The 21947-nt window shown below is 43.6% G+C and overlaps 1 protein-coding gene and 1 long non-coding RNA gene across 8 annotated transcripts in view; one reads left to right on the forward strand and one right to left on the reverse strand.

Moving 5' to 3' along the window:
* LOC134738859 (uncharacterized) overlaps positions 1-21947 on the forward strand; it is a 160029-nt gene that overhangs the window by 70380 nt on the left and 67702 nt on the right. The window contains exon 1 of one of the 3 annotated variants that reach the window (XR_010125023.1): positions 16964-17216. The exons of 1 other annotated variant lie outside the window; for it this stretch is intronic. This is a non-coding gene — a long non-coding RNA (uncharacterized LOC134738859). Of the gene's footprint in view, positions 1-16963; positions 17217-21947 lie in introns of those variants that run through there. One more of the 3 variants, XR_010125025.1, reaches the window with a different exon arrangement.
* Positions 1767-21040, reverse strand: LOC129019902 (pregnancy-specific beta-1-glycoprotein 7). 5 transcript variants are annotated; one of them, XM_063658485.1, is made up of 7 exons: positions 20717-21040; positions 19092-19457; positions 13149-13427; positions 9814-10092; positions 9159-9413; positions 4007-4090; positions 1767-2226 (listed from the first exon to the last, which is right to left on the reverse strand). In XM_063658485.1, exons 1-6 carry the CDS (start codon positions 20778-20780, stop codon positions 4047-4049), a joined length of 1287 nt encoding a protein of 428 aa, XP_063514555.1. In that variant the 5' UTR covers positions 20781-21040; the 3' UTR covers positions 1767-2226; positions 4007-4046. The 5 variants fall into 5 exon arrangements, with proteins under 5 accessions (XP_063514555.1, XP_063514556.1, XP_063514557.1 ...); XM_063658486.1 differs by having other exon boundaries at positions 1767-2158; positions 20717-20906; XM_063658487.1 differs by lacking the exon at positions 9814-10092 and having other exon boundaries at positions 20717-20918.

Consider the following 21947-nt stretch of genomic DNA (forward strand, 5'->3'; position numbering starts at 1 on the left):
GCCTTGGCCTCCCAAAGTGCTGGGATTACAGATGTGAGCCACTGCACCCAGCCCATAAATCACACATTTCTTTGAGTTTTTGTAATTCCAGCCCAAGAGAAACCATTTGATATTTGAAGAATGGCTGCACACAAATAAAAACATCTGTAGATTGCACCACATGAGGGAGACTACCAGTATGACTATCAGGAGGAAAATATCAAGAGTTTCGAATATGTACCTTAGGCAAGGTGCAAAGCAACTACAATAGGATAGATCAAAGAAGAAGCCAGAAGAGTCTAGTCATTTTAACCTGGCAGCACATTTATTGATTTTTACAACTGAGTCTCTATAATACCGGATGTATTTATCCATGTGCAACAAGAAGTGTCAGAAACTGCACAGGCTCCCCCCTGTTCAGCTGATAGAGAGCAATTCTATTATCTAGAATTGCATGTCTATGTTAAATTAAAACAGGGAGTGAGAATAGGCAAGTATAGAAGTGGAAGCCTAAAAAAAACTCCATATATTTGAGGAAAAAGTTGTGTTACAGATGCAGCTAACGTCAGCCTTTGGGTGAACTAAATGATCTCTTGTTATGTAAAAATGTGTGGGCCAGGTGCGGTGGCTCACACCTGTAATCCCAGCACTTTGGGAGGCTGAGGCGTGTGGATCACCTGAGGTCAGGAGTTCGAGACCAGCCTGACCAACATAGAGAAACCCTGTCTCTACTGAAAATACAAAATTAGCTGGGCGTGATGGCACATGCCTGTAATCCCAGCTACTTGGGAGGCTGAAGCAGGAGAATCACTTGAACCCGGGAGGCAGAGGTTGCAGTGAGCCAAGATTGTGCCATTGCACTCCAGCATGGGCAACAAGAGTGAAACTCCATCTTATAAAAAAAAAAAAGTGTGGTTGACATGATATATCCAACACTGTTAACTTACTCTCAGAAGCTACTTCTTGTGAAATCCTAAGTACAGAATTATTCTGGGAAGCAAAGGAGACAGGCATAAGCAAGACAAATTAAGAGAGGCAAGAGTCTCATCATGATTGATAGTCTTGTTCTGATATCTTGAGAAAAGCTGTCCACAGTGTAAAGTCATCAATTTGTTGTCATGGTTTCCAGTTTGAGTGTCTCTAAGTTATGCTGTTGAACATTTGGTGAGCTCTTAGTGGACCACACCTCAGACATGAGGGTATTCCCATGAAATTTACATTGAGTTGTCCACCTCCAGCTTATATGGCTTCAGGAACAGAGCCGCTCTTGTTCTTAATGATTTCATTGGAGAAAATTAATTGGAAGAACTAAAAGAATTCAGGGTCCAGTCCAGTCTACCAGTGGATTATAAATACTCAAAGATAATGAACAGCGGTTCAATCTGGTAACAGGTGTACTAGAGTTTTTCTTTTCAACATAGCTTTTCTGTCTATAGGAGTCTCTATTTTTACCAAAGATAATTCCAGTAGGACGGATTTGCTTGCAAAATAGGTTGAGTCTCACCGAACTTGCCCGGATTTTTTACCTAAGTGCGGCAAGAGTAGCAATGGACCATAGAGGCTCTTTTTAAACTTCACTTGCTAGAAGTTTTTAATAAGAATCTCAGATTAAACTTCCAAAAACCTCTTGAAACTAGGAAGCCAAACCAAGGCCAACTTCAGACTTTGCCCGCATTCCCTATTGGTTTATTCTATGTATATTCTCAAATATAACATCCCAGTCAAAGCCTTGGTAATATAACCAATGTTTTCAAATGTGTCCTGTTATAAAGAGAGGAGATTCTTACTGAACTTGTGCAAATAACTTTATTACCATAAACATATGAATACTCATGAATAGTTTCCCAATTCTGGGGCACTCAGATAGAGAGCAAAAGCAAATGTTTCAATTTTTGTTTACAAAAGTATACTTTACTAATTGCTCAAGAAAAAAGTTCATAAATCTGGAGAATAAAACATTCAAAGAATCAGCACATTTTCAAATAGAAAATTAGGAAAACATTATCGTTTTGATTATTTAGTTCAATAAAATTGAGTTTTTTTCTTCTTTGTCTTGAATTTCATGAAGGTATCAGCCCATTCATTAAAATTTTGAAAGTTCTTAGTCTAGTGGTATGATCTTGAAGTTATCAGGAAATTGTATTCAAGAGTCCTTGTCAGAGTCTTTTCCATAAATCTCCTTGAAGAAAAAGCAATTTTGGACTATAGCCGATTGTAAATACTTTGAGGAAGAATCAAAGCAACTGTCTGGGAATGACAAAGATTTAGAATGACTCTGGTTAAAAATCCAATGAGAATTTATTATGGTAAAACACAGCTCACATAGAAATCTAGTTACTTCTGTGGCATATGACACTATGATAACATATTTGATTTCCAGAAATTTCATATAATTTTTAGAATACTCATTTAAAAAAAAAATTTTTTGAGATGGAGTCTCACTCTGTCACCCAGGCTGGAGTGCAGTGGTGCGATCTCAGTTCACTGCAAGCTCTGCCTCCCGGGTTCATGCCATTCTCCAGCCTCAGCCTCCTGAGGAGCTGGGACTACATGTGCCTGCCACCAACCCTGGCTAATTTTGTTTTTGCATTTTTAGTAGAGACGGGGTTTCACCGTGTTAGCCAGGATGGTCTCGATCTCCTGACCTCGTGATCTGCCCACCTTGGCCTCCCAAAGTGCTGGGATTACAGGTGTGAGCCATCGCACCCAGCCTAGAATACTCATATTATTAACATTCCCATAAATATTATTTAGAGAAGGTTTAGCCTCACTTATCCCTTATTTGAAAATGCTTTCTATAAATTTAATATATCAAATAAGGTGGCTTTTCCATTCAGCTTCAGTTTCTCAAGAGGATTACTGAGTTCTTGGTGTAGCCCATTTTCTAGCTGAAAATCATTGATTTAGTTTTAAGTTCTATCTATTACAACAAGAGTTCTCCATCCTTGTTACATGTTAGTAGTGTCAGGGAAGACTTAAAAATTACCAATGCCTGGGTCCCTCTCCAGACCTTTAAACTGGAACTAATGGGTGGGGCTTGAGCATCCACTTTTAAAAATGTTTTCCAGTGATTCCCATGTGTAGCTCTATTTCCCATCAGATTTCTCTGATTTCTTGTGGCATTCAATTTTTTCTATTTTGGAATCATGATTATTTTCAGATCTCATTTCCTGTCTTAGGCTTTATGTCTCCTGGGGTAGGGACCTTGCCTTCTTCATTTCTGTGTCTTTTTTGAACACATGAACTGGTCATCAGGAAAAGATCTCAACCACACATAGGTTCTGTTCTGAGTCTCAGGTTCACATGTTAATCCTAAAGTCTTTGTTCTCCATGAGGTCAGATGTTGCTTGTGATGAAGGCTGTGGTTAAGTCTGCAGTGCAGATGGTGGAAGGGATTTCACTCCATTTTTAGACATAGCATTGGAACTAAGAATTTTATGTCTATATGGGTGAAGGGGCAGGGATGTGTAGGAAGACAGTTCTAATTAGGATGGAGGAATTATACTAGGAAGTGGAGGTAAAGGAAGTGAGAAGGCTTAGTAAATAGAAGAAATGTGAACTTATAAAATAGGCTAGAGTAGACCCCTGGAGATTCTTGATTAAGTGAATTAACTAGATTTTAGAAAGGTAATGAGGCAGTCATATGCAAGGAAGATTTCAAAGTCTGGAGACAAGAAGTCAAGCAATACTTTGAGAAGTGGTTGAGCTCTTTGGGAATGGAGAGAATTATACTATTGAGAGATGTTAAAAATAATGAAGAGGGTTTCACCATGTGAAATTGTGTTTCTCATTGGAATCTGAGAAACAAATGAGAAGAGGGTGGAGATAATTATGTCTAAAGGACAGTGGGGTGCAGGGAGCATAGAGGCCAGTGAGAAAGGGAACTGCAGGAATTACTGCTGAGAAGCAGGAGTTTAGTGGAGGAAGGAGGAGATCCAGTCCCAGATACAGGCAAATAAGTCATTTCCCTCTCCCAAGCATGGCAGTCAGCCTGCAGGAACCAGGATAAGAGAAAAGGCCATCATACCTGCCAGTCTTCCTGAAATACAGAAATGACGTCATGGCTGCTATATTGGATTAAGGAAAGAAAGACGTCCTGTTCCTGGAGGAGCTGTCATGGAAAGAAAAGAAAAGAAGGAATGAAGGTGATGTTCTTTTACAGGGGGGAGCCTCAGGAACAAGCATGTAACATGAGGTACTCTATAATTGTTTCTTCAAGGACTACATTATTTCTGTTAGAAAATTGACGGGAGATGATTATATTCTTGCAGGTTTTTTTTCCCTCTCACCATGTTTCTCGGTTGGTGATCAGTCCTCTGTCAATTCTCTCTACTGCACTCAGATATTTTGGAAGGCTTTCAGATGTGAGAAAGGCTGATTGCTATTTTCTATGTCATTAGAACTTGCCACCTTTGCACCTTTTCATGGTTGCATCTTTTTCTCAGTGTCTCTGTTGTGGCAGTCATGAATGAGACCCTGTCAGGTCTCCATGGCAGGGACCTGATTGACAGAAGGCCCAGGTCAGTGCATTTCAAATTCACCACCTCCTTTGCACATAAAGCTTCTTTCCTCCAGGCTTCCAGCAAGGTTGTGAAAGCAAGCCTAGTTCTCTGAGGCTCTCTTTAACTCTAAAGGGTGACTGGTTGGAGGATTCCCCATCAGCCTTGCAAAAACTCTTAGTACTGCATTGGTACCTAAAACTTCTTTCTCTTTCTTTTTCCCAGGAATCAGCTTTGCATAGTGGTCTGTGGGTTCTACCATACTACCTTCATGCCTGCCCCACATTCCCTCACAGGTGTCTTCCCTGACAAATTATCTTGTATGTCTAATCCCATCTTGGATGCATCCCAGTTGGTAAAAACTAACATACCAGGCTTGATTCTTTGCACTTAGCTTTTTTTCTTTCTCTCCCACAAGTAGTCAGTAGCCATGTTCTAGTGTTTTTTGTGTTACCTCTTTTTCCATATATATGGAAAAAGGTAGGTACTGTTGAGGGGCACTTCCTATGTGCCAGGCCCTGTGCTCAATACTTTACATGTATCTCATTTAACCCACACAATAACCCTGTCAGGTAGACATTATTTCCATTTTGCCAGTGAAAAGACAGAAGCTTAGTGGTGTAAAAACTTTCCTGGTGTCATATGGCTAGTGACAGGTGGATCTGAGATTTGATTCTAGGACTCTTTGACCTCAAGGTTAATGATGATGATAGTAATATAGTAGCTGACATTGATTCCTCTGTGTGTGGCATCTTGTTTCATTGACTCCATTAAACCTTTAAAAGAATACTGTAAAGAAAGCACTCTCATTGCAATTTTCAGGTGAGGAATCAGAGGTTCAGAGAAGTTGAGTCTTGTGCAAGAAATTTATAACTATAAACTCTTACATTAGAAAAGAAGAAAGATCTCAGGTCAACAACCTACTTTAATACTTCAGGATATGAAAGAAGAACAAACTAAACCCAAGCACAGTGAATGAGGGAAATAATAAGGATTAGAGTGGATATAAATAAAATGGAGAATGGAAAATGAATACAGGAAATTAATGAAACCAAAAGTTGATTCTTCAAAATAAAATCAACAAAATTGACAACCATTAACTAGATTGACTAAGAAAAAAAGAGAAAAGGTTAAAATTACTAAAATCAGAAATGAAAATGGACTCTGAGCATGGTGGGTCATGTTTTCATCCTAGCATTTTGGGAGGTCACAGCAGAAGGATTTCTTGAGACCAGGTGTTTGGAGCTGCATAGGTAACCTGGGGAGACACTGTCTCTACAAAAAAATAAAAAACCAATTAGCTGGGCATGGTGGCATGCACCTGTAGTCCTAGCATCTTGGGAGGCTGAAGAAGGAGAATTGATTGAGCCCAGTAGGTTGAGGCTGCAGTGAGCCATAATCACACCACTGTATTCCATCCTGGGCTGGCCTACAGAGTGAAAGCCTGTCTCTCTCTCTTCAAAAAAAAAAAAAAAGAAAGAAAAATGAAGTGATTACTACCAATTCTAATAAAATAATGATTATGAAAGTACTGTAATTGTATGCCAATAAATTGGATAACCTAGATGAAATAGACAAACTCCTAGAAACACACAAAAATATGAATAGAAATATAATCAGTAATAAGATTGAATCAATAAAACCATTGGATGAAATTCAATATTTTTTCATAAGAAAAACATTCTAATAATGGAAGGAAACCACCTCAACATAAAGGCAATATGTGAAAAATCCAATGCTAACATCATACTCAACGGAGAAAGACTGAAAGCTTTCCCTGTATGAGCAGGAACAAGACAAGGATGCCTGCTTTTGACATTTTTATTCAACATAGTATTGAAAGGTCTAGTCAGAAAAATTAGGCAAGAATTTTTAAAAAGACATTTGAATGGAAGGAAGGAGTAAAATTATTTCTGTTTACAGGTAACTTGAACTTATATGTAGAAAATCCTAAAGATGGAACAAAACTATTACAATAAATAAATAAATTCAGTAACTTTGCACAATACAAAATCAACATTCAAACATCAGTTGTATTTCAATACACTAACCATGAACAATCTGAAGGGAAATTAAGAAAAATAATTTCAATTTATATTAACATCAAAAAGAATAAAATATTTAGGAATAAGTTTAACCAAAGAGGTGAAATGATTATACCTGAAATCTACAAAATATTGCTGAAAGAAGTGAAAGTTGACATCGATAAATTGAAAGACGTTTTGTTTTCATGAATTAGAAGACTCAATATTGTTAGGAAGACAGTGCTGCCCAAAGTGAGCTGCAGATTCAATATAATTCCTATCAGAATCTCAGTGACATTTTTGCAGAAAAAGAAAAATCGGTCCTAAAATTTATATTGAATCTCATGACTCTAAATAGACACACAGATTTGAAGAGGAAGAATGAAGCTGGAGGACTCACACTTCCTGATTTCAGCATTTACTACAAAGCCCCAGTAATCAATACAGTGTGGTACTGGCATAAAGGAGCACATAGAAATTAATGAAATATAATAGCCCAGAAAGAAATGCTTGCATATATGGCCAAATGACTTTCACCCAGTGTGCCAAGATCGTTCAATGGGGAAAGGACAGTGTTATCACCAGATGATATTAGGAAAGCTGGATATCCAAGGGCAAGAAGAGTGGAACCTTTACCTAACACCATGTATAAAAATTAACCCACAATATATCAAAGATCTAAATGTAACAGCAAAAACTATACAACTCTTAGAAGAAAAGCTTCATGATACTGGATTTCACAATGATTTCTTGTTTGTAACAACAAAAGCATAGGCAACAAATAAAATGGGTAAATCAGACTTCACAAAAATAAAAACATTTTATATATCGAAGAACATTATCAAGAAAGTAAAAAGGCAACCCATAAAATGATAGAAATATTTGCAAATTATATGTGTGATAAGAAATTAATTTCCAGAATACATGAAAAGCTACAAGTCAACAACAGCAAACATCCAAATACCCAATTAAAAAATGAACAAAGGATTAAAATGGAGTTTTCTCCAAGGAAGATATACAAATATCCAATAAGCCCATGCAAAGTTCCTCAGCATCACGAATAGTTAGAGATATGCAAATCAAAACCACAATGTTACACGACCTCACACACTTTAGGATGGCTTAGATAAACAACAACAATGATGGCAATGCAAAACAACAGGTGTTTTCAAGTAGATGGAAAAATTGGAGCTCTGGTGCATTGCTGATGGGAATGGGAAATGTTATAGCCACTGTAAAAAGTGGTGTGGCTGTTTCTCAAAAAATTAAACAATAAATTACCATTTGATCCAGCAATTCCACTTCTGGACATACTCCCCATAGAACTGAAAGAAATTTGAACAAATATTTCTACACTGATGTTCAGAGAAGCATTACTCACACTAGCCAAAAAATGGAAACAACTGAAAAGTCCATTGAAAGATAAGAGGGGAGGCAAAGGAGGTGTATCTATACATTGAAATATTATTCAAACTTAACAAGGAATAAAATTCCAATACAACGTGCAAAACGGATGAACCTTGAAGATATTATGCTAACCGAAATAAGAAAGACACAAAAGGATAATCATTATATAATTCCATTTATAAAAGATAGTTGGAATAGCCAGTTACATAGAGACAGAAAGTAGAATGGTGGGTGCTAAGAGTTAGGGGAAGGAGTGAGAGTTACTGTTTATTGGGTACAGAGGTTCAATATGGTAAGAGGAAAAAGTTCTGGAAATGGATAGTGTGATGGTTACACAACACTAAATTGCACACTTCGAAATAGTTAATGGTAAGTCTTATATTAGACATATATAAAGTGTCTGGTAGTCTTACCCTCTCTATAATTACACAGTTTTTGGCACTGCCCATTTCCTGCCATGCAGAGCCCCAGGGGTGAATGTCCCTATTTCTCCAGCTCTGCATCAGTCCCTGTCCTCCATGCTGTGTCCCACGTGCTGTGCCCACAGCCTCATACAACCAGTGAGGTCAGAGCCAGGACGCAGCTCAGGATTCTGCCCTGAGGCTCCCTCTCTTCTTATTTCCCTACAGCCTGGCCTGCGGGAGGCTTGGCTTCAACTGGCAGCTCGATTTAGCCAAATTCAGGACACGCCACCAGGGCTCTTTCTCCACACACGCTGGTCCCACCGCAGGTGGAGTCAGGCAGGGCAAGTCACCAGAGGAGCCTGGAGCAGAGCAGGAAGCAGAGTCTGAGCTGCTCCTCCCTCACCCAAGGGGCTTCCTCCTCTCATTTAGGGGAAAAGTGTGAGCTTGTTTCAAAGCCTCAGATGTTCCTTGCAGCTCATGGAATAGGTACAAGAAAACAAAGACGTGGCAGAAGGGTATGTGTTGGTGACAGCGAGAAGCAACTCGATCTTGAGGACTCTCCTTCTTGTCCCTCTGTGAAGCCTCTTCTTCCACATAGGGCTCAGGGCTGATAAAGTCCCTCCCTACCTTTCTTAGGCCAGACACAAGGTCAGCCATGAGAAAACAGAAAAACAAGGAGAAGAGAGTTTGTAGAGACAAATTGGGAGGGGTCAGGAGGAGAATTTGGGATTTGCTTGTGCCCATGGGACACAGGCTGGGAATAAAAATGTTTTCCTGACTCTTCTCTGAAAGCCAGATAGACCCCACCTAAAACCCTGTTGCCAAGGATGCTGGGATCTACTTACCAGAGACTTTGACTGTCATGGATGTGGAGCTTTCCTTGCCAGTGGCTGAGTTACGAACAGAGCAAACATAGAGCCCGTTATGCTTTGTAGTAATTTGGGGGATAGAGAGCTTTTGTCCTAATAGCTGAAACTTCCCATTAACTGTCCAAGAATACTGTGCCGGTGGGTTAGAGTCCGCGAAGCAGGACAAGTCGAGGTTTTCTCCTGAATGGTAATAGGTGAATGAAGGGTAAATTCTTGGGAGGTCTGGACCATCTGGAGCAAAGAGAATAAAGTCACAGGTGATGTCATCTGAGGGAAGGGGATGCTCCTGGTGTCTTAAAGGGACACAGTGACCCTCTGAGCCAAGACACACCCTCAAGTCCCAGCCAAACCCCCTCTATGTTCACTGAGCCGAAACCTGAGGTATTCACCTTTTTCTCCCATCACACGCTGTGGGCCCCAAGTCTCCCATGACAAGAGTGTCCCCTCTCTTTATATTCTTGGTTAAGGCTGTGCCTACCCAGGTTTTCCCAGAGCAGGGAGTCATGGCCAGCTCTGATGTCCAGAAGTAAAGTTGTCTATACTTGGACTGGAGAGAGACTGAGAGGCCTGGCCTCTGGTTGTTTGGATTTAAGTTGGTGGCCTGGCCCACAGAGGAACAAAAGACACTCACAGAGGACATTCAGGGTGACTGGGTCACTGCGCATGCCACCATCTTGGTCCCGTATTTCACATTCATAGGGTCCTGTTTCATTTCTCGTGACACTGGGTAGAATGAGGATCCTGTTTTCAATGGGTCGCTTTACCCTGGGACTGACCGGGAGGCTCTGACCATCTAGCCACCACATGTAGGTGTAGTTCTCACTCTTAGGTTCACAGGTGAAGGCTAAGACATCCTTATTCTCCCTGGGGTTTAAGTTGTTGATGGTGATATAGGGCTTGGGCAGCTTCGCTGTGTGGATAAGAGAGACAAGATTGTCTGTGTGGCACCTTTGATTCCTCCACAGGCATCCTTCAATCAGAGTTGGCATCTCCCACCTCTCAGCCCACCCGAGTCCTTGAAAGCCAATAGCTGGTGCATGTGTCACAAGACAGATGCATGATGATCTAAGGGCTCAAAGACTGTGAGGCTGCCTGCTCTGTCTTAGGGAAGCACAGACCTTCTCAAGTGTCAATTGAGCAGCAGTGTTGGGTCATGGACAGACACGTCAGTGGGAGTCACAGCCCCTGGTACCCATCCCAGTCCCTCCCTAATCAGTTGACTGGCTGGCTCACCTTGGGTTCCTTACCTGGAATGTGCAACTTCTGGGCCCCTTCCAAATTCCATCCTACTTTGCCCAACTAGATGTTATTTCTCTGCAGCTTCCATTTCCAAGGACGTTCTAGAGATAAGTAATAATGGGACTTCCCTTTGTCCTGAAACCTTGAAGATACTGAGCAGCCTGGCCTGGGACTGGATGTTTCAGCAGAAATAACACAGGGGAGACCAGAGTCAAGCCTGGAGGTCAGTTCAGTCATCAGGCAGTGGAGGCACAATGTGGGGCAGTTTTTGGCAGGTGTTTCATGATGACTTACTTCAACCAGTGACCTCTAAAGATAGAGCAGAGTGCAAGGAATGATCTAGAAAGAGTGAAGGGGACAGGCAAGCGCTGGTGTCTTTGAAGCAGAACCATGTTCCCTGTCCTGTGTTCTTTAAGTTTCCTCTCCTTCTGCAGACGGCAGGTGAGGACCATGTGGATCTTTCCAGAAACACACGTGGACATTTGCAAATGCAGAACAGATTGGTGGAAAGGGTGGGAATGAACTGCTGGGAATCTAGTCCTCATGGACCATGTGTGTTTGATGGATATGAGACAAATTTGAAGAGAAGTTTTGAAAATATTTTCTTTCACTAGATGTTCTACTCTCTGATTCCATGGGTTTGGCTACTCTAGGGACCTCATGTAAGTGGATTCCAGAGTAAATATGAGAAGAGACTGCTGGTTGCCAGGAGTAATAAACTACTGATAGAGGCAACAAAATACTTCAACAAAATACTTCATTCTCAAAAACACTTTGGTGAGCAAAAGAAAATTTAACCCACACGAAAATGTACACATTGTATGATTCTATTTATATGGAATTCTTCTACAGACAACATTAATTTATGATGAAAACTCAGCACGATGGTTGCCTCTGGAGGTGGGACTGGGCATGAGGATTGGCTGGGAAGGAACTCACTGGGGCAACAGGAACTGTGTGTGTCTTGGAAGGGGTCTTATGGGTGTATGCACTTATTTGTCAAAACTCATCAAAAGGTACACTACAACTTTGTGCATTTTACTTTATGTAAATTTCACCTAAGATACAAACAAATATTAAACTCTAGTTAATGACATTAGTGCTGGGGTATTTAGGGCTTAAGGGTACTGAGATCTGCAAGTCATTCTGACACACCTGAAAAAATAGGATGGATTTATTTTCATGGATGTAAGAATATTTAATCAAGCAAATACTACAAAATATTAACAATTACAGAATCTACATGATGAGTATGTGAGTGTTGGCTGTACAACTTTTTCAATTTGTTTGTGTGCTTGAACATTTTCATAATAAAGTGATGGGAAAGAAACTGAATATGTCTCTTCATCTTTTGAAGACGAATTTTGTGTCCTTTAGGAGTGTTTTAAGAGTTTTCTCGTATAGGTTTTACAAATTTCTTGTTAAGGGTATGTCCGGGTGTTTTATCTTTATATTGTCATAATAAAAGAGGGCTTATATTACACCTTCTATCTGAGTATTGTTTCTGTGTATAAAAGTTATTAACCTCCTTATGTTGACTTTACATCTTTCTATTAAATTCTTGCATTGATTATAGTAGGTTTTACTATGTGAAAACTACTATGTGAAAACTATGGGATTCTGGTAGGGGTTGCATTGAATCTGCAACTCACTTTAGGTAGTATTGTCTTTCTAACAATATTGATTCTTCCAATCCATGAAAATGAAATATCTTTCCATATATTGATATCGTCTTTAATTTCTTTCAGCAATGTTTTGTAGTTTTCAGGGTATAATCAGTTGACCTTTACGGTTAAATTACTCCAAAATATTTTATTCCTTTTGATGTTAATGTGAATTGAAATTCTTTTCTTAATTTCCTTTCAGATTGTTCATTGTTAGTGTATAGTCTAAAGAATGATCTACAAAGAGTGAAGGGACAGGCAAAAGCAGGTGGTTTTGGAGCAGAAACATATTCCCTGTCCTGGGTGTTTTATTTTTGCTCTCCTTTTGCAGAGGGCAGGTGGCTCTTCCCTGATAGCTAGATAGACTTCACTGGAAAACATATTGCCAATGCTCCAGGGATCCACTCACCAGAGACTATGATCCTCTTGCTTATGAGGTTTGTTCCATCAGTGGCTGAGTTATGGGTGAAACAGACATAGACCCCTCTAAATGTTTTGGTGATTTGGGGGATAAAGAACACTTGTGCTGATTGCTGGAACTTCCCATCAATCAACCGAGAATGCTCTGCCAGTGGGTGAGAGTCTGTGAGGCAGGAGAGCTTGGGTACTTCCCCTGTATGGTAATAGGTGCATGAGGAAGAAATGTTGGGGGCATCCAGGCCATGTGGAGCAAAGAGAATAGAGTCACAGGTGATATTGTCAGAGGGAAGGGAAAATCCTGGTCTGTGGAAGGTCCACAGTGACCCTGTGAGCAAAGTCACAACACTGAAGTCCCAGCCAGATCCCCGTTGTGTTCACTGATCTGAAGACTGAGACATTCACCTGTTTCTCCCATCACAAGCTGTGGACCCTGAGTCTCCCATGACAGGAGCAGCCTCTTTTCTCCTATTGTAGATCAAGCCTAGGCCTACTTTGGTTTGCCTGGGGCAGAAAGTCATGGCCAGCTTTGATGTCTGGGGTAAAGGTCTCTGTACTTGGACCTGAGAGGGACTGAGAGGCCTGGTCTCTGGCCATGTGTATTTGGGATGGCAGCCTGGCTCACAGAGGAACAGAAGATACTCACGGAGGAGATTCAGGGTGACTGGGTCACTGCGGCTGGCACTCACTGGGTTCTGTATTTCACATTCATAGGGTCCTGCAATATCCTTTGTGACACCAAATAGAAAGAGGGTCCTGTTGGTTTCAGACAGCTGCAACCTGTGAGTCATTGGGAGGCTCTGACCATTCATCCACCACAGGTAGCTTGCGTCCGGAGTCTCAGGATCACAGGTTAAGATCACAGCTTCTATGGCCTCCTTGGGGTTTAAGTTGCTGCTGGAGATGGAGGGCTTGGGAGTCTCCACTGTGCAGAAAACGGGAGAAGTTTGCCCTGTGTGGCACCTTTGACTCCTCCAAAGGCATTTTTCAATCAGAGTTGTCATTTGCCACCCCTCAGCCCACCCAAGTCCTTAAAAGCCCATGGCAGGTGTGTGTGTTTCAAGATAGATGCATGGCAATCTGAGGGCTCAGAGATTGTGAGGCTGCCTGCTTTATGTGGGAGAAGCACAGACTTTCTGAAGTGTGAATTGAGCAGCAGCATTGGGTCATGGAAAGACATAGGACCAGCATTCACAGCCCCTGGGGCCTCTCTGAGTCCCTCCGTCTCCAACTGCCTGCCTGGCCCACCTTGTGGTCCTCACTTGGAGCATGCAGTGCTGGAATCTTCTTTGTTTCAGTCTTACTTTGCCCCCCGAGGTATGTTTTCTCTGCAGCTTCCCTTTCCAAGGACATCCTAGAGATGGTTGATGGAACTTCCCATTGTCTTTAAACCCTTTGGGTGCTGGAAAGCCTGGCCTGGGACTGGGTACTTCAGCAGAAATAACACAGGGAAGACCAGAGTCAAGCCTGGAGGTCAGTTCAGTCATCAGTCATCAGTGTGGCGCAGTTTTCCCAGGTGTGTCATAGTGACTGACTTGAGCCGGTGTCTAAAGATAGAGCAGAGTGCAAGGAATGACCTACAAAGAGTGAAGGGAACAGCAAGGAATCAGCAAGAGCTGATAGCTTTGGACCGAGACCATGGTCCCTGTTCTGGGTCCATGGGGCTCCCTTCCCCCTGTAGAGGGCAGGTGACGACCATGTGGATCTTTCTAGAGATACATGTGGAAGTTTGCAATGCAGAACTGACTGGTGGAAAAGGTGACCATGAACTGATGATGGAAGTCTGGCCCTCATGGACCATATGTGTTTGGTGGATATTAGAACAATATTTGGGAAGAAGTCTTGCAGATACCTTCTCTCATTAGACATTCTACTGTCTGATTCTGAGTTTGACTACTGTATGTACCTCATATCAGTGGATTCCAGAGTGAATCAGAGAGTAGAATAGTAGTTTCCAGAAGCTGGGATCAGGGGAATAGGGAATTGTTCCGTGGGTGTGTGGTTTCAGTTGTGCAGGATGAGGAGGTTCTAGAGATCTCCTGTACAGCCTCATGCCTATGATTCATACAGATAAAGTGCTCCTTATGCAGAAAGCATAAAACAAAGGGTTTTGGATTTCTAACTTTTGATTTGTTTTGTTTTGGAATACTTGCAGTACATGTACTGGTTTAGCATCCCAAATCTGAAAAATTTAAAATCCAAAATGCACTTCTTTTTAGCATCACATGAATGGTCAGAAGTGTTGAGTTTTGGAGCATTTCAGATTTTGGATTTCTGGATTTGGGATGCTCAATGTGTAATACTGTAATTTTCCCATAAAAAGTTGTCAGGAGATTAGACCTCATGCTGTGTTCTGACTCTAGTAACAAAAAAAAATTTGGAGGAAACATTAAAATGTTTTCATAAGTGGAAATTTTTACTGATGGTCCAAACATCTAAGATCAATTGCTGGTAGTACTATTTCTCTTGAGACCAAAATAAGGCTTAGGTGTGCCATGAATTCCAGCAGGATCACATTATGCTCAAAGAAAGATGCCAAAGTTGATTTCAAATTAGCAACTCCTTAAGTAGAGAGAGTCCCGTTAAAAGGACAGAACTGGCCAGTGCATCAATTACATAAAGGGAGGAATGATGCCAAGTTAAAAGAAGTGGTGTGTGTTATGTTAGTGAATATAGAAAGAACTCCCTGTTTCTAATTTCTGTGCAGAGTTAGGAAAAATGGGGAGGACCCCAAAACAGGTATGTGAAATGATTTCTTCATTTTCTCTTAAGCTCAGGAAATACCACTAAAGTTTAAGTTTGTGTGAATTAGGAAGAGTCTAAGTGAGATGCCAATGGCTCATGTGTCTCCCCACAAGAAGAACTCCAACTTATGAAAACGGCATCATCATGAGGAAAGTTTTATGTGGCACAGGCAGTAAAACCATGAGATAGCACCTACCTGGCCACCTCCAACGGGTCCCCAAAACCACCAATATTCCCATTACGTGTATGTGACAGCCTTTGTAGTTGTCCACAACTACAAAATTTTAAAATTGCTATTGTCAAAACAAAATATTAAATATGAAGTTGAAAAGGTTGTTCCACTTTTTTTTCCCCAATGTTTTTGAACTTTCCTGTTTCAGTTTTGGAAGTTTCTATTGACACATCTTCAAGCTAGGGATTCCTTCCTCAGCTCTGTGCAGTCTACCAGTAAGCATCAAAAGCATTCTTCATTTCTCTAACGGCATTTTTTTTTCTGTGACAGAGTCTGGCTCTGTCACCCAGGCTGGAGTGCAGTGGCATGATGTCAGCTCACTGCAAGCTCTGCCTCCCAGGTTCATGCCATTCTCCTGCCTCGGCCTCCCAAGTAGCTGGGACTACAGGCACCTGCCACCACACCTGGCTAACTTTTTGTATTTTTAGTAGAGACGGGCTTTCACTATGTTAGCCAGGATGGTCTCCATCTCCTGACCTTGTGCCCACCTCAGCCTCCCAAAGTCCTGGGATTATAGGCATGAGCCACTGTGCCCAGCCATCTCTGAGGGATTTTAACGAGTTGTTGACTTTTGAGTTTGTTCAGCTTTTTACTTAGTGTTAGAACCGAGTGACAAATTTCAAGCTTGTTATATGCCTGACAGGAAGCCAGAAGTCTCTAGGAAGTGACCAGAGAATGTGAGCTCCATAGCAGGTTGAGGATGGAGTCACGAGTGAAACGGTTGAAATGAGTCCATGGGCTTTTGGGACTGCAGGCCTGTCCAGCCTCTGACACTCTGGTTAGTCAGGGCAGACATTACAACAGTGACAGCAAACTAGCATGGCTGACTCCATCTGGCATCTAGTCTCAGGCTGGCTGTCCTCACTCATTCCTGGGCATAGGCCAGGCTAACCTTGGGAGGAATTTAGTTTATGGTTTAACTTTGAAGCAAGAATGATAATAGTTCCTCCATAACACTAACACCCTTACTTTGCCCAGGGACTGCCTTTGTCAAACTAGTGAAAGACCATGAGATTAAGATTATAAGAGAGAACTGAATTCTGCTAAAATGTTGGCACAGTTTCTATAATCCCTGACTGCTCCAATGTCATTTGGCCAGAGTTTACAAAATTTGTAACTAATTGCTCCTATAGATAACATCACTATTGTAGAATGTGAGATTGGTCTTTTGAGATGTTTCTCATTCTTTTGCATTCTGGCAACTGGCTGACCTCTTCCATACCTATGACTAATGGCTCAGCCAGTCATGTGGTCCCTACCTAGAAGCGTATTCAAGCACAAACAGATCATTTCCCTCCGCCCGCATGATTCCATCACCAAAAAAATCAGCAGTACTCATTTTTTAGTCCTGTGCCTCTGAAACTATCCTTGAAAATCTCTAACCCCTGATCCACTGGGGAGGCTGATTTGAGTAATAATAAACCTCCGTCCTCCAGTTGGGCAGACTTGAAGTCATTAAAATCTTTCTTTACTACAAACCACCATTTGAATAACTTTTGTGTGTGTGTGTGTGTGTGTGTGTGTGTGTGTGTGTGTGTGTGTGCAGGAGGCCAGAATAACTTGTCTGGCAATGATAAGAGTGGATGGAGGAACTGTCTATCCCTGTCCCATGGTCTTGTCCACAGGTCAGCCTCACAAAGGGAAAGAGCCCTGGATGGGAATACAGTGGGAGCTCACTTTCTTAGTGACCTGGGGACATTGGCTCGAGATGAGGCCTGGCAGGAGTGGCAACTCCAGGTGATTTCTGCACCTTTCCTATTTCCTGGGAGGTGGGCCAGGCCACAGTGTTAGCAGGAAGGGAACAGAACAGCCAGCCTAGTTAGAGGGAGTGTCTGGGGAAGGCCTAGGGGTGGAGGAAGAAGCTGTGCAGGACAGGGCTTGCCAGTCAGAATGAAGTGGGAGGAAGATGAAGGACACAGAGAAGCAGAGAGAGGCAGAGACACCATGGCAGTGAGCAGTGAGGGCTACACTGACTTCAGAGACCCCAGGGACCAGGTGCCCCCAATTCCACAGTCCAGGACCAAGGAGCCCTGAGAACCCTCCAGTGGCCAAAGAGCTTCAGAGTTACATGAGGTGGGGTGGCTTTAGGGGCAAGAGGTAGTGGGGGGATGAAACATGGGTGTCAGCCTCTGAAGGACAAGGGACATGTGTGGCTAGAGCCTCCTAGGATTCTACATCCAAGATCCAGTCTCTAAAAAGGTTTTGGATCAGTCATTTCTTCATTCAATTCCTTCATTTGTTGTGTGAGAGATCCTGAGTGTGTCTCTTTCACTGGGCCTGTGCTGGTGCAGGGTGTGAGTGGGGAAAGAAAACAAGGTCCTCTCCTTGATCTTCTCATGACAGTGACATGGACACTTTGGGAAACACAGGATTTCAGGTTCAGTGATGGGTGTTAAGATCTGAGGGGGAGGCCTGGACATTTTATTTGCACTGACTCTGACAGTTGAGGCAGGTGATTTAGTTCTGGAGTACAGACTAATCAGCTGACCACTTGCTCTCACTCCTCTGAGGTTTAGATGCCTAAGAAGAGAGGATTTGAGCCAATAAATGACTATGGGGTCCTTAGAACCCAGTAAGCCCTCACTTCTGGTGGAGGAGAGGATGGGCCTGTGACTGTAGACAGACCTCTTGTAACCCTGATCTTCCCTTTGTGTTGGTTTGACTCTGCTTCAGTGACTGTGCCTTCCTGTGCCTCAGTTTTCTCTCAATCAAATAAGCTAAATGACAAATGGATTGTGGCTTTTCATGCTATCTGTGAATAAATTTTAAATTATTCACAGTCACCTGATCTAATGCTTGGCACAGTGGAGGTGTTCACACAAACAGCATTTATTATTAATTTGCTTCCATGAGAAAGCACCTTTAGGTCAGATCCCTGTGGACAAGCTGCTACCAGGTACATCTTCTCTCTTCTCTTTCTGCTTTTCGGGACATGAGACTTTCTATGGGCTGTCCTAAGCCTCCCAAGACAGTTGGCTGATGGCCTAAAAAGCTTGTCTTTCTGTCCTCTCCACTCTGAGTGTCAGGTGAAGAAAGCTCTGTCCTTGCCCAGATGAGGGTCTGAGGGCTGAGCCCTGGCTGGTGAGCAGCTCCAGGAGACACAGTCCTCAGAGAGCTGGAAAATCCTTGGTCCCAGTAAGCCCTGCCCAAGAAGCCAAAACCCAGCCCCGGCACAGGCTCCTCAGCTTTATCTGGAGCAAGGATTTAGGGACAGGGGTCTGGGGTTGAGGCTTCTAGGGCTGAGCTTCTCTGAGGGTATCTCAGGGGACCCCACAGGCCAAGCCCTACTCAGTTCTCCAGGGTCTTTCTCAGGGTCAAATTTATGAATAGGGCATGAGATGCTTGGCTGAGACTGATCTCCTCCTGCTGAGTCCCCCCATCAGACTGTCCTTCCTCTGCAGCAAGTGTCTGCAGGGTCTGGATGCGGGAAAGGAATTCTGATCTGTTGAAATTTGTCTCCTCTGTGTGTGTCCTGCACTAAATGCCCAAACCCCAGCATGGGACGTAATGCAGAGAGTGACAGAGGCAGAGTCCGTGCCTGACAATCCTGTGTGTGTGAAGTAGAAGTGACCCCTGTCCCCCAACACCCAGGGAACATGTGGAATCACTCACGGTATAAGGTGAAGGTGAAATATCCAGTTACTCCTCTAGTCCTATCACCTCGCTTTATGATGTGTAAGGTGTAGGATCCTGCGTCCTCCCGGGTGACATTCTGGATCAGCAGGGATGCATTGGAATATACTGTTTCTCGTCCACTGTATGCAGGCCCATATATAATTGTTTGACCGTCTACTACGTATGATGTAATGTAATGGTAGAGGTCCATTATTTGCCCTTTGTACCAGATGTAGCCAGCAAGATTCTGGGGCAAATTGTGGACAAGTAGAAGAACATCCTTCCCCGCAGAAACTTTGGGTGGCTGGGCTTCAATCGTGACTTGGGCAGTGGTGGGCGGGTTCCAGCAGTTTAAAAGTGATGCTAGGAGGTACAGAGAGCATCAGTCAATATGGAGACCTATGTATTGGGGTGAAAAGATGGGGCCCTGGGTCCTGAGAAGGTCTCTTCAATCCTCAGCCTTGAAGAGACACGCACACACACATACAAACACACACACACAAAAAAGGGACATGTGTGTTTCTGTGTGTGTCTGTGTGTGTGTGTGTGTGTGTCCTACTGTCCTACTAGGTCAAGATCAGCAGTATGACCCCCATTCCTTCAACACTTTTGACCTTGGCATTTTTCTGTTTGGAATCCTCTTCCCCAGGGGTCTGCATGGTCCCCTCCATGCTGCCCTCAGGTCCTGCTCACATCAGGGCATCCTTAGACTTCTTTCCTGACACCTCCTTCAGAGACCCTGGGTCTTCCCTTTCTGACCTTTCCCTGCTCCGCTCCCTCCAGGGTTCTTGTCAACACCTGACCTCACATTCTAGATCTCTTTGCATGTCTGTCTTCCTCCCCATGACAGCATGAGCTCCGTGAGGACAGGGACTTTCGTGATCTTGGTTGCACTCCAGCGCCTGGAACAGGCTGCAGACTCCTGTAGATGTGGGAGTTCTCAGGGCCATCCACAACCTGGGTGTTTGTTTTTCCCCCAATTGTTGAGGTTTTTTGCTGAGGACAGTGTTTCATGCCCTGCTTACATTTTCATTTGAAGTGTCGTCTGATATAGTTATTATTATCATTTTTCAAAATGTGGTGGCCCCCGATGATTAATCAGGAAAACAGAACACTTAAGATTTTCCTACCTCTTACCAATTCCAGTACAATGTGACTTTCCTGTTTTGACCCCTGTCCCTCTCTGGTGTATTTTCCCCTATCCAGGCTCCAACAGAGACTTCTTTCCTTTTTTTTCTTTTTTCTTATTTTTTTTTTTTTTTTTTTTTTTTTTTTGAGACAGAGTCTCGTACTGTCACCCAGGCTGGCCTGCAGTGGCGCTATCTCGGCTCGCTGCAACTTCTGCCTCCCAGGTTCACATGATTCTCCTGCCTCAGCCTCCCGAGTAGCTAGGATTACAGGAGCACACCACTATAACTGGTTAATTTTTTGTATTTTTAGTAGAGACAGGGCTTCACTGTGTTGGCCGGACTGATCTTGAACTCCTGATTTCATGATCCACCCACCTCAGCCTCCCAAAATGCTGGCTTCTTTTATTTTTTAGAACCCCATCCTCTCCAGAAGACCCCAACCAGTCACTCTGCTTCCTCCTCCTGTCCTCTCCCAGGAAGTTCTCTCCTCACCTGTGAGCAGGAGCCCCTTCCAGGTGATGTGCTGTGTGCAGTGAGGGGCTGAGAGGGGCCCCATGGTCTCTGCTGCCTGCGTGTTCTCCTCTGTGGAGATGAGCCTAGGATCCAGAAACTTCCTGAGCACAGCTGTAGGCTGTGCTGTCCTTCTTCCTTCTGTGCTGAGCCTCTTCCCGGGGCAGGAGCACTTCTCAGGCTCATGGGTGGGGTCAGGCCCAGGACACCTCTCTGTCCCCTCCTCTCTCAGTCCTGCCTCCTTGTCCCTCCTTCTGTTTTTCCTTCTGTCTGTGTTTCAGGTCCCTGGGAATTGTGGAGGCCTCTGCCTTTTTCAGCAGTGATTCTTTCACCAAACCTTATCACACACTTTGTGCAGACACACACACACACAGAAGAGACACACACAGACCCACACAGTCACACACATACCCTGCAGGTTGGGCAAGCACAGTCCTGGGCCTCAGCCTCCTGTTGTCCCCATGGCTCTGGGTCGGGGTGCACATTCATGACTTTTGCCCTCTTTCATCCCCATCTGACTCTCCCCTGCAGTGCAGGAGGCTGGAGCTGCACCAAGTCCCTGTCACAGTGACGGCCCATTGTGCTGTGGGTGAGCTGTGTGTTGCCTGGTGAGAGGGAACCTTCCTTTCTCTAATCGTGTCTAGCTTGGCTGCAGCTTCCAAGGATGGACATTCAGGACCTGGGTGTCCCAGAGGAAGCTGTCCTTCCTGGAGGTGTGCAGGGTGAATCTCTCGTGCCTTTTGGGAGGAGAGGCCTGTGCTGGTTGCTCAGTGGGGGCTGTGAGTCCCACGGTCAAAGGGAAAGTTCACGGTCACTCTATGGCTCCCTGGGGTCTGGAGGCTGAGCTGGAGCTCAGGGTTTCTCATGTTCTTCCTGACCGTCTTTGGTGTCCTCTCTTCTCTGCCCAGCTGATTGTCCTGTGGTCACCACACCTTCCCCGTGGTGGTGCAGGAGGAAGTGGGGAGTTACCCAGGAACCCCACGGGACATGGCTCGTAGAGACGCAGGAGGGGGAGCCTGGGACAGAGCAGGGGTTCAGAGCTGGAGAGATTCATCCTGACTTACTCCGTGGCCATGATGGGCTCAGTCCTCCATGTGCTGACGTACCCAGGGGTCTGTCCTGAGGGTTTTGACCTGGCCAAGCTGCTCTCTGTAGAGAAGGAACAGGCAGTGGCCAGAGAGCCTGTCTGGAGGGACGTTGCTCACACCTGAGA

The sequence above is a fragment of the Pongo pygmaeus genome, chromosome 20 (assembly GCF_028885625.2).
Source record: "Pongo pygmaeus isolate AG05252 chromosome 20, NHGRI_mPonPyg2-v2.0_pri, whole genome shotgun sequence".
NCBI lineage: Eukaryota > Metazoa > Chordata > Mammalia > Primates > Hominidae > Pongo > Pongo pygmaeus.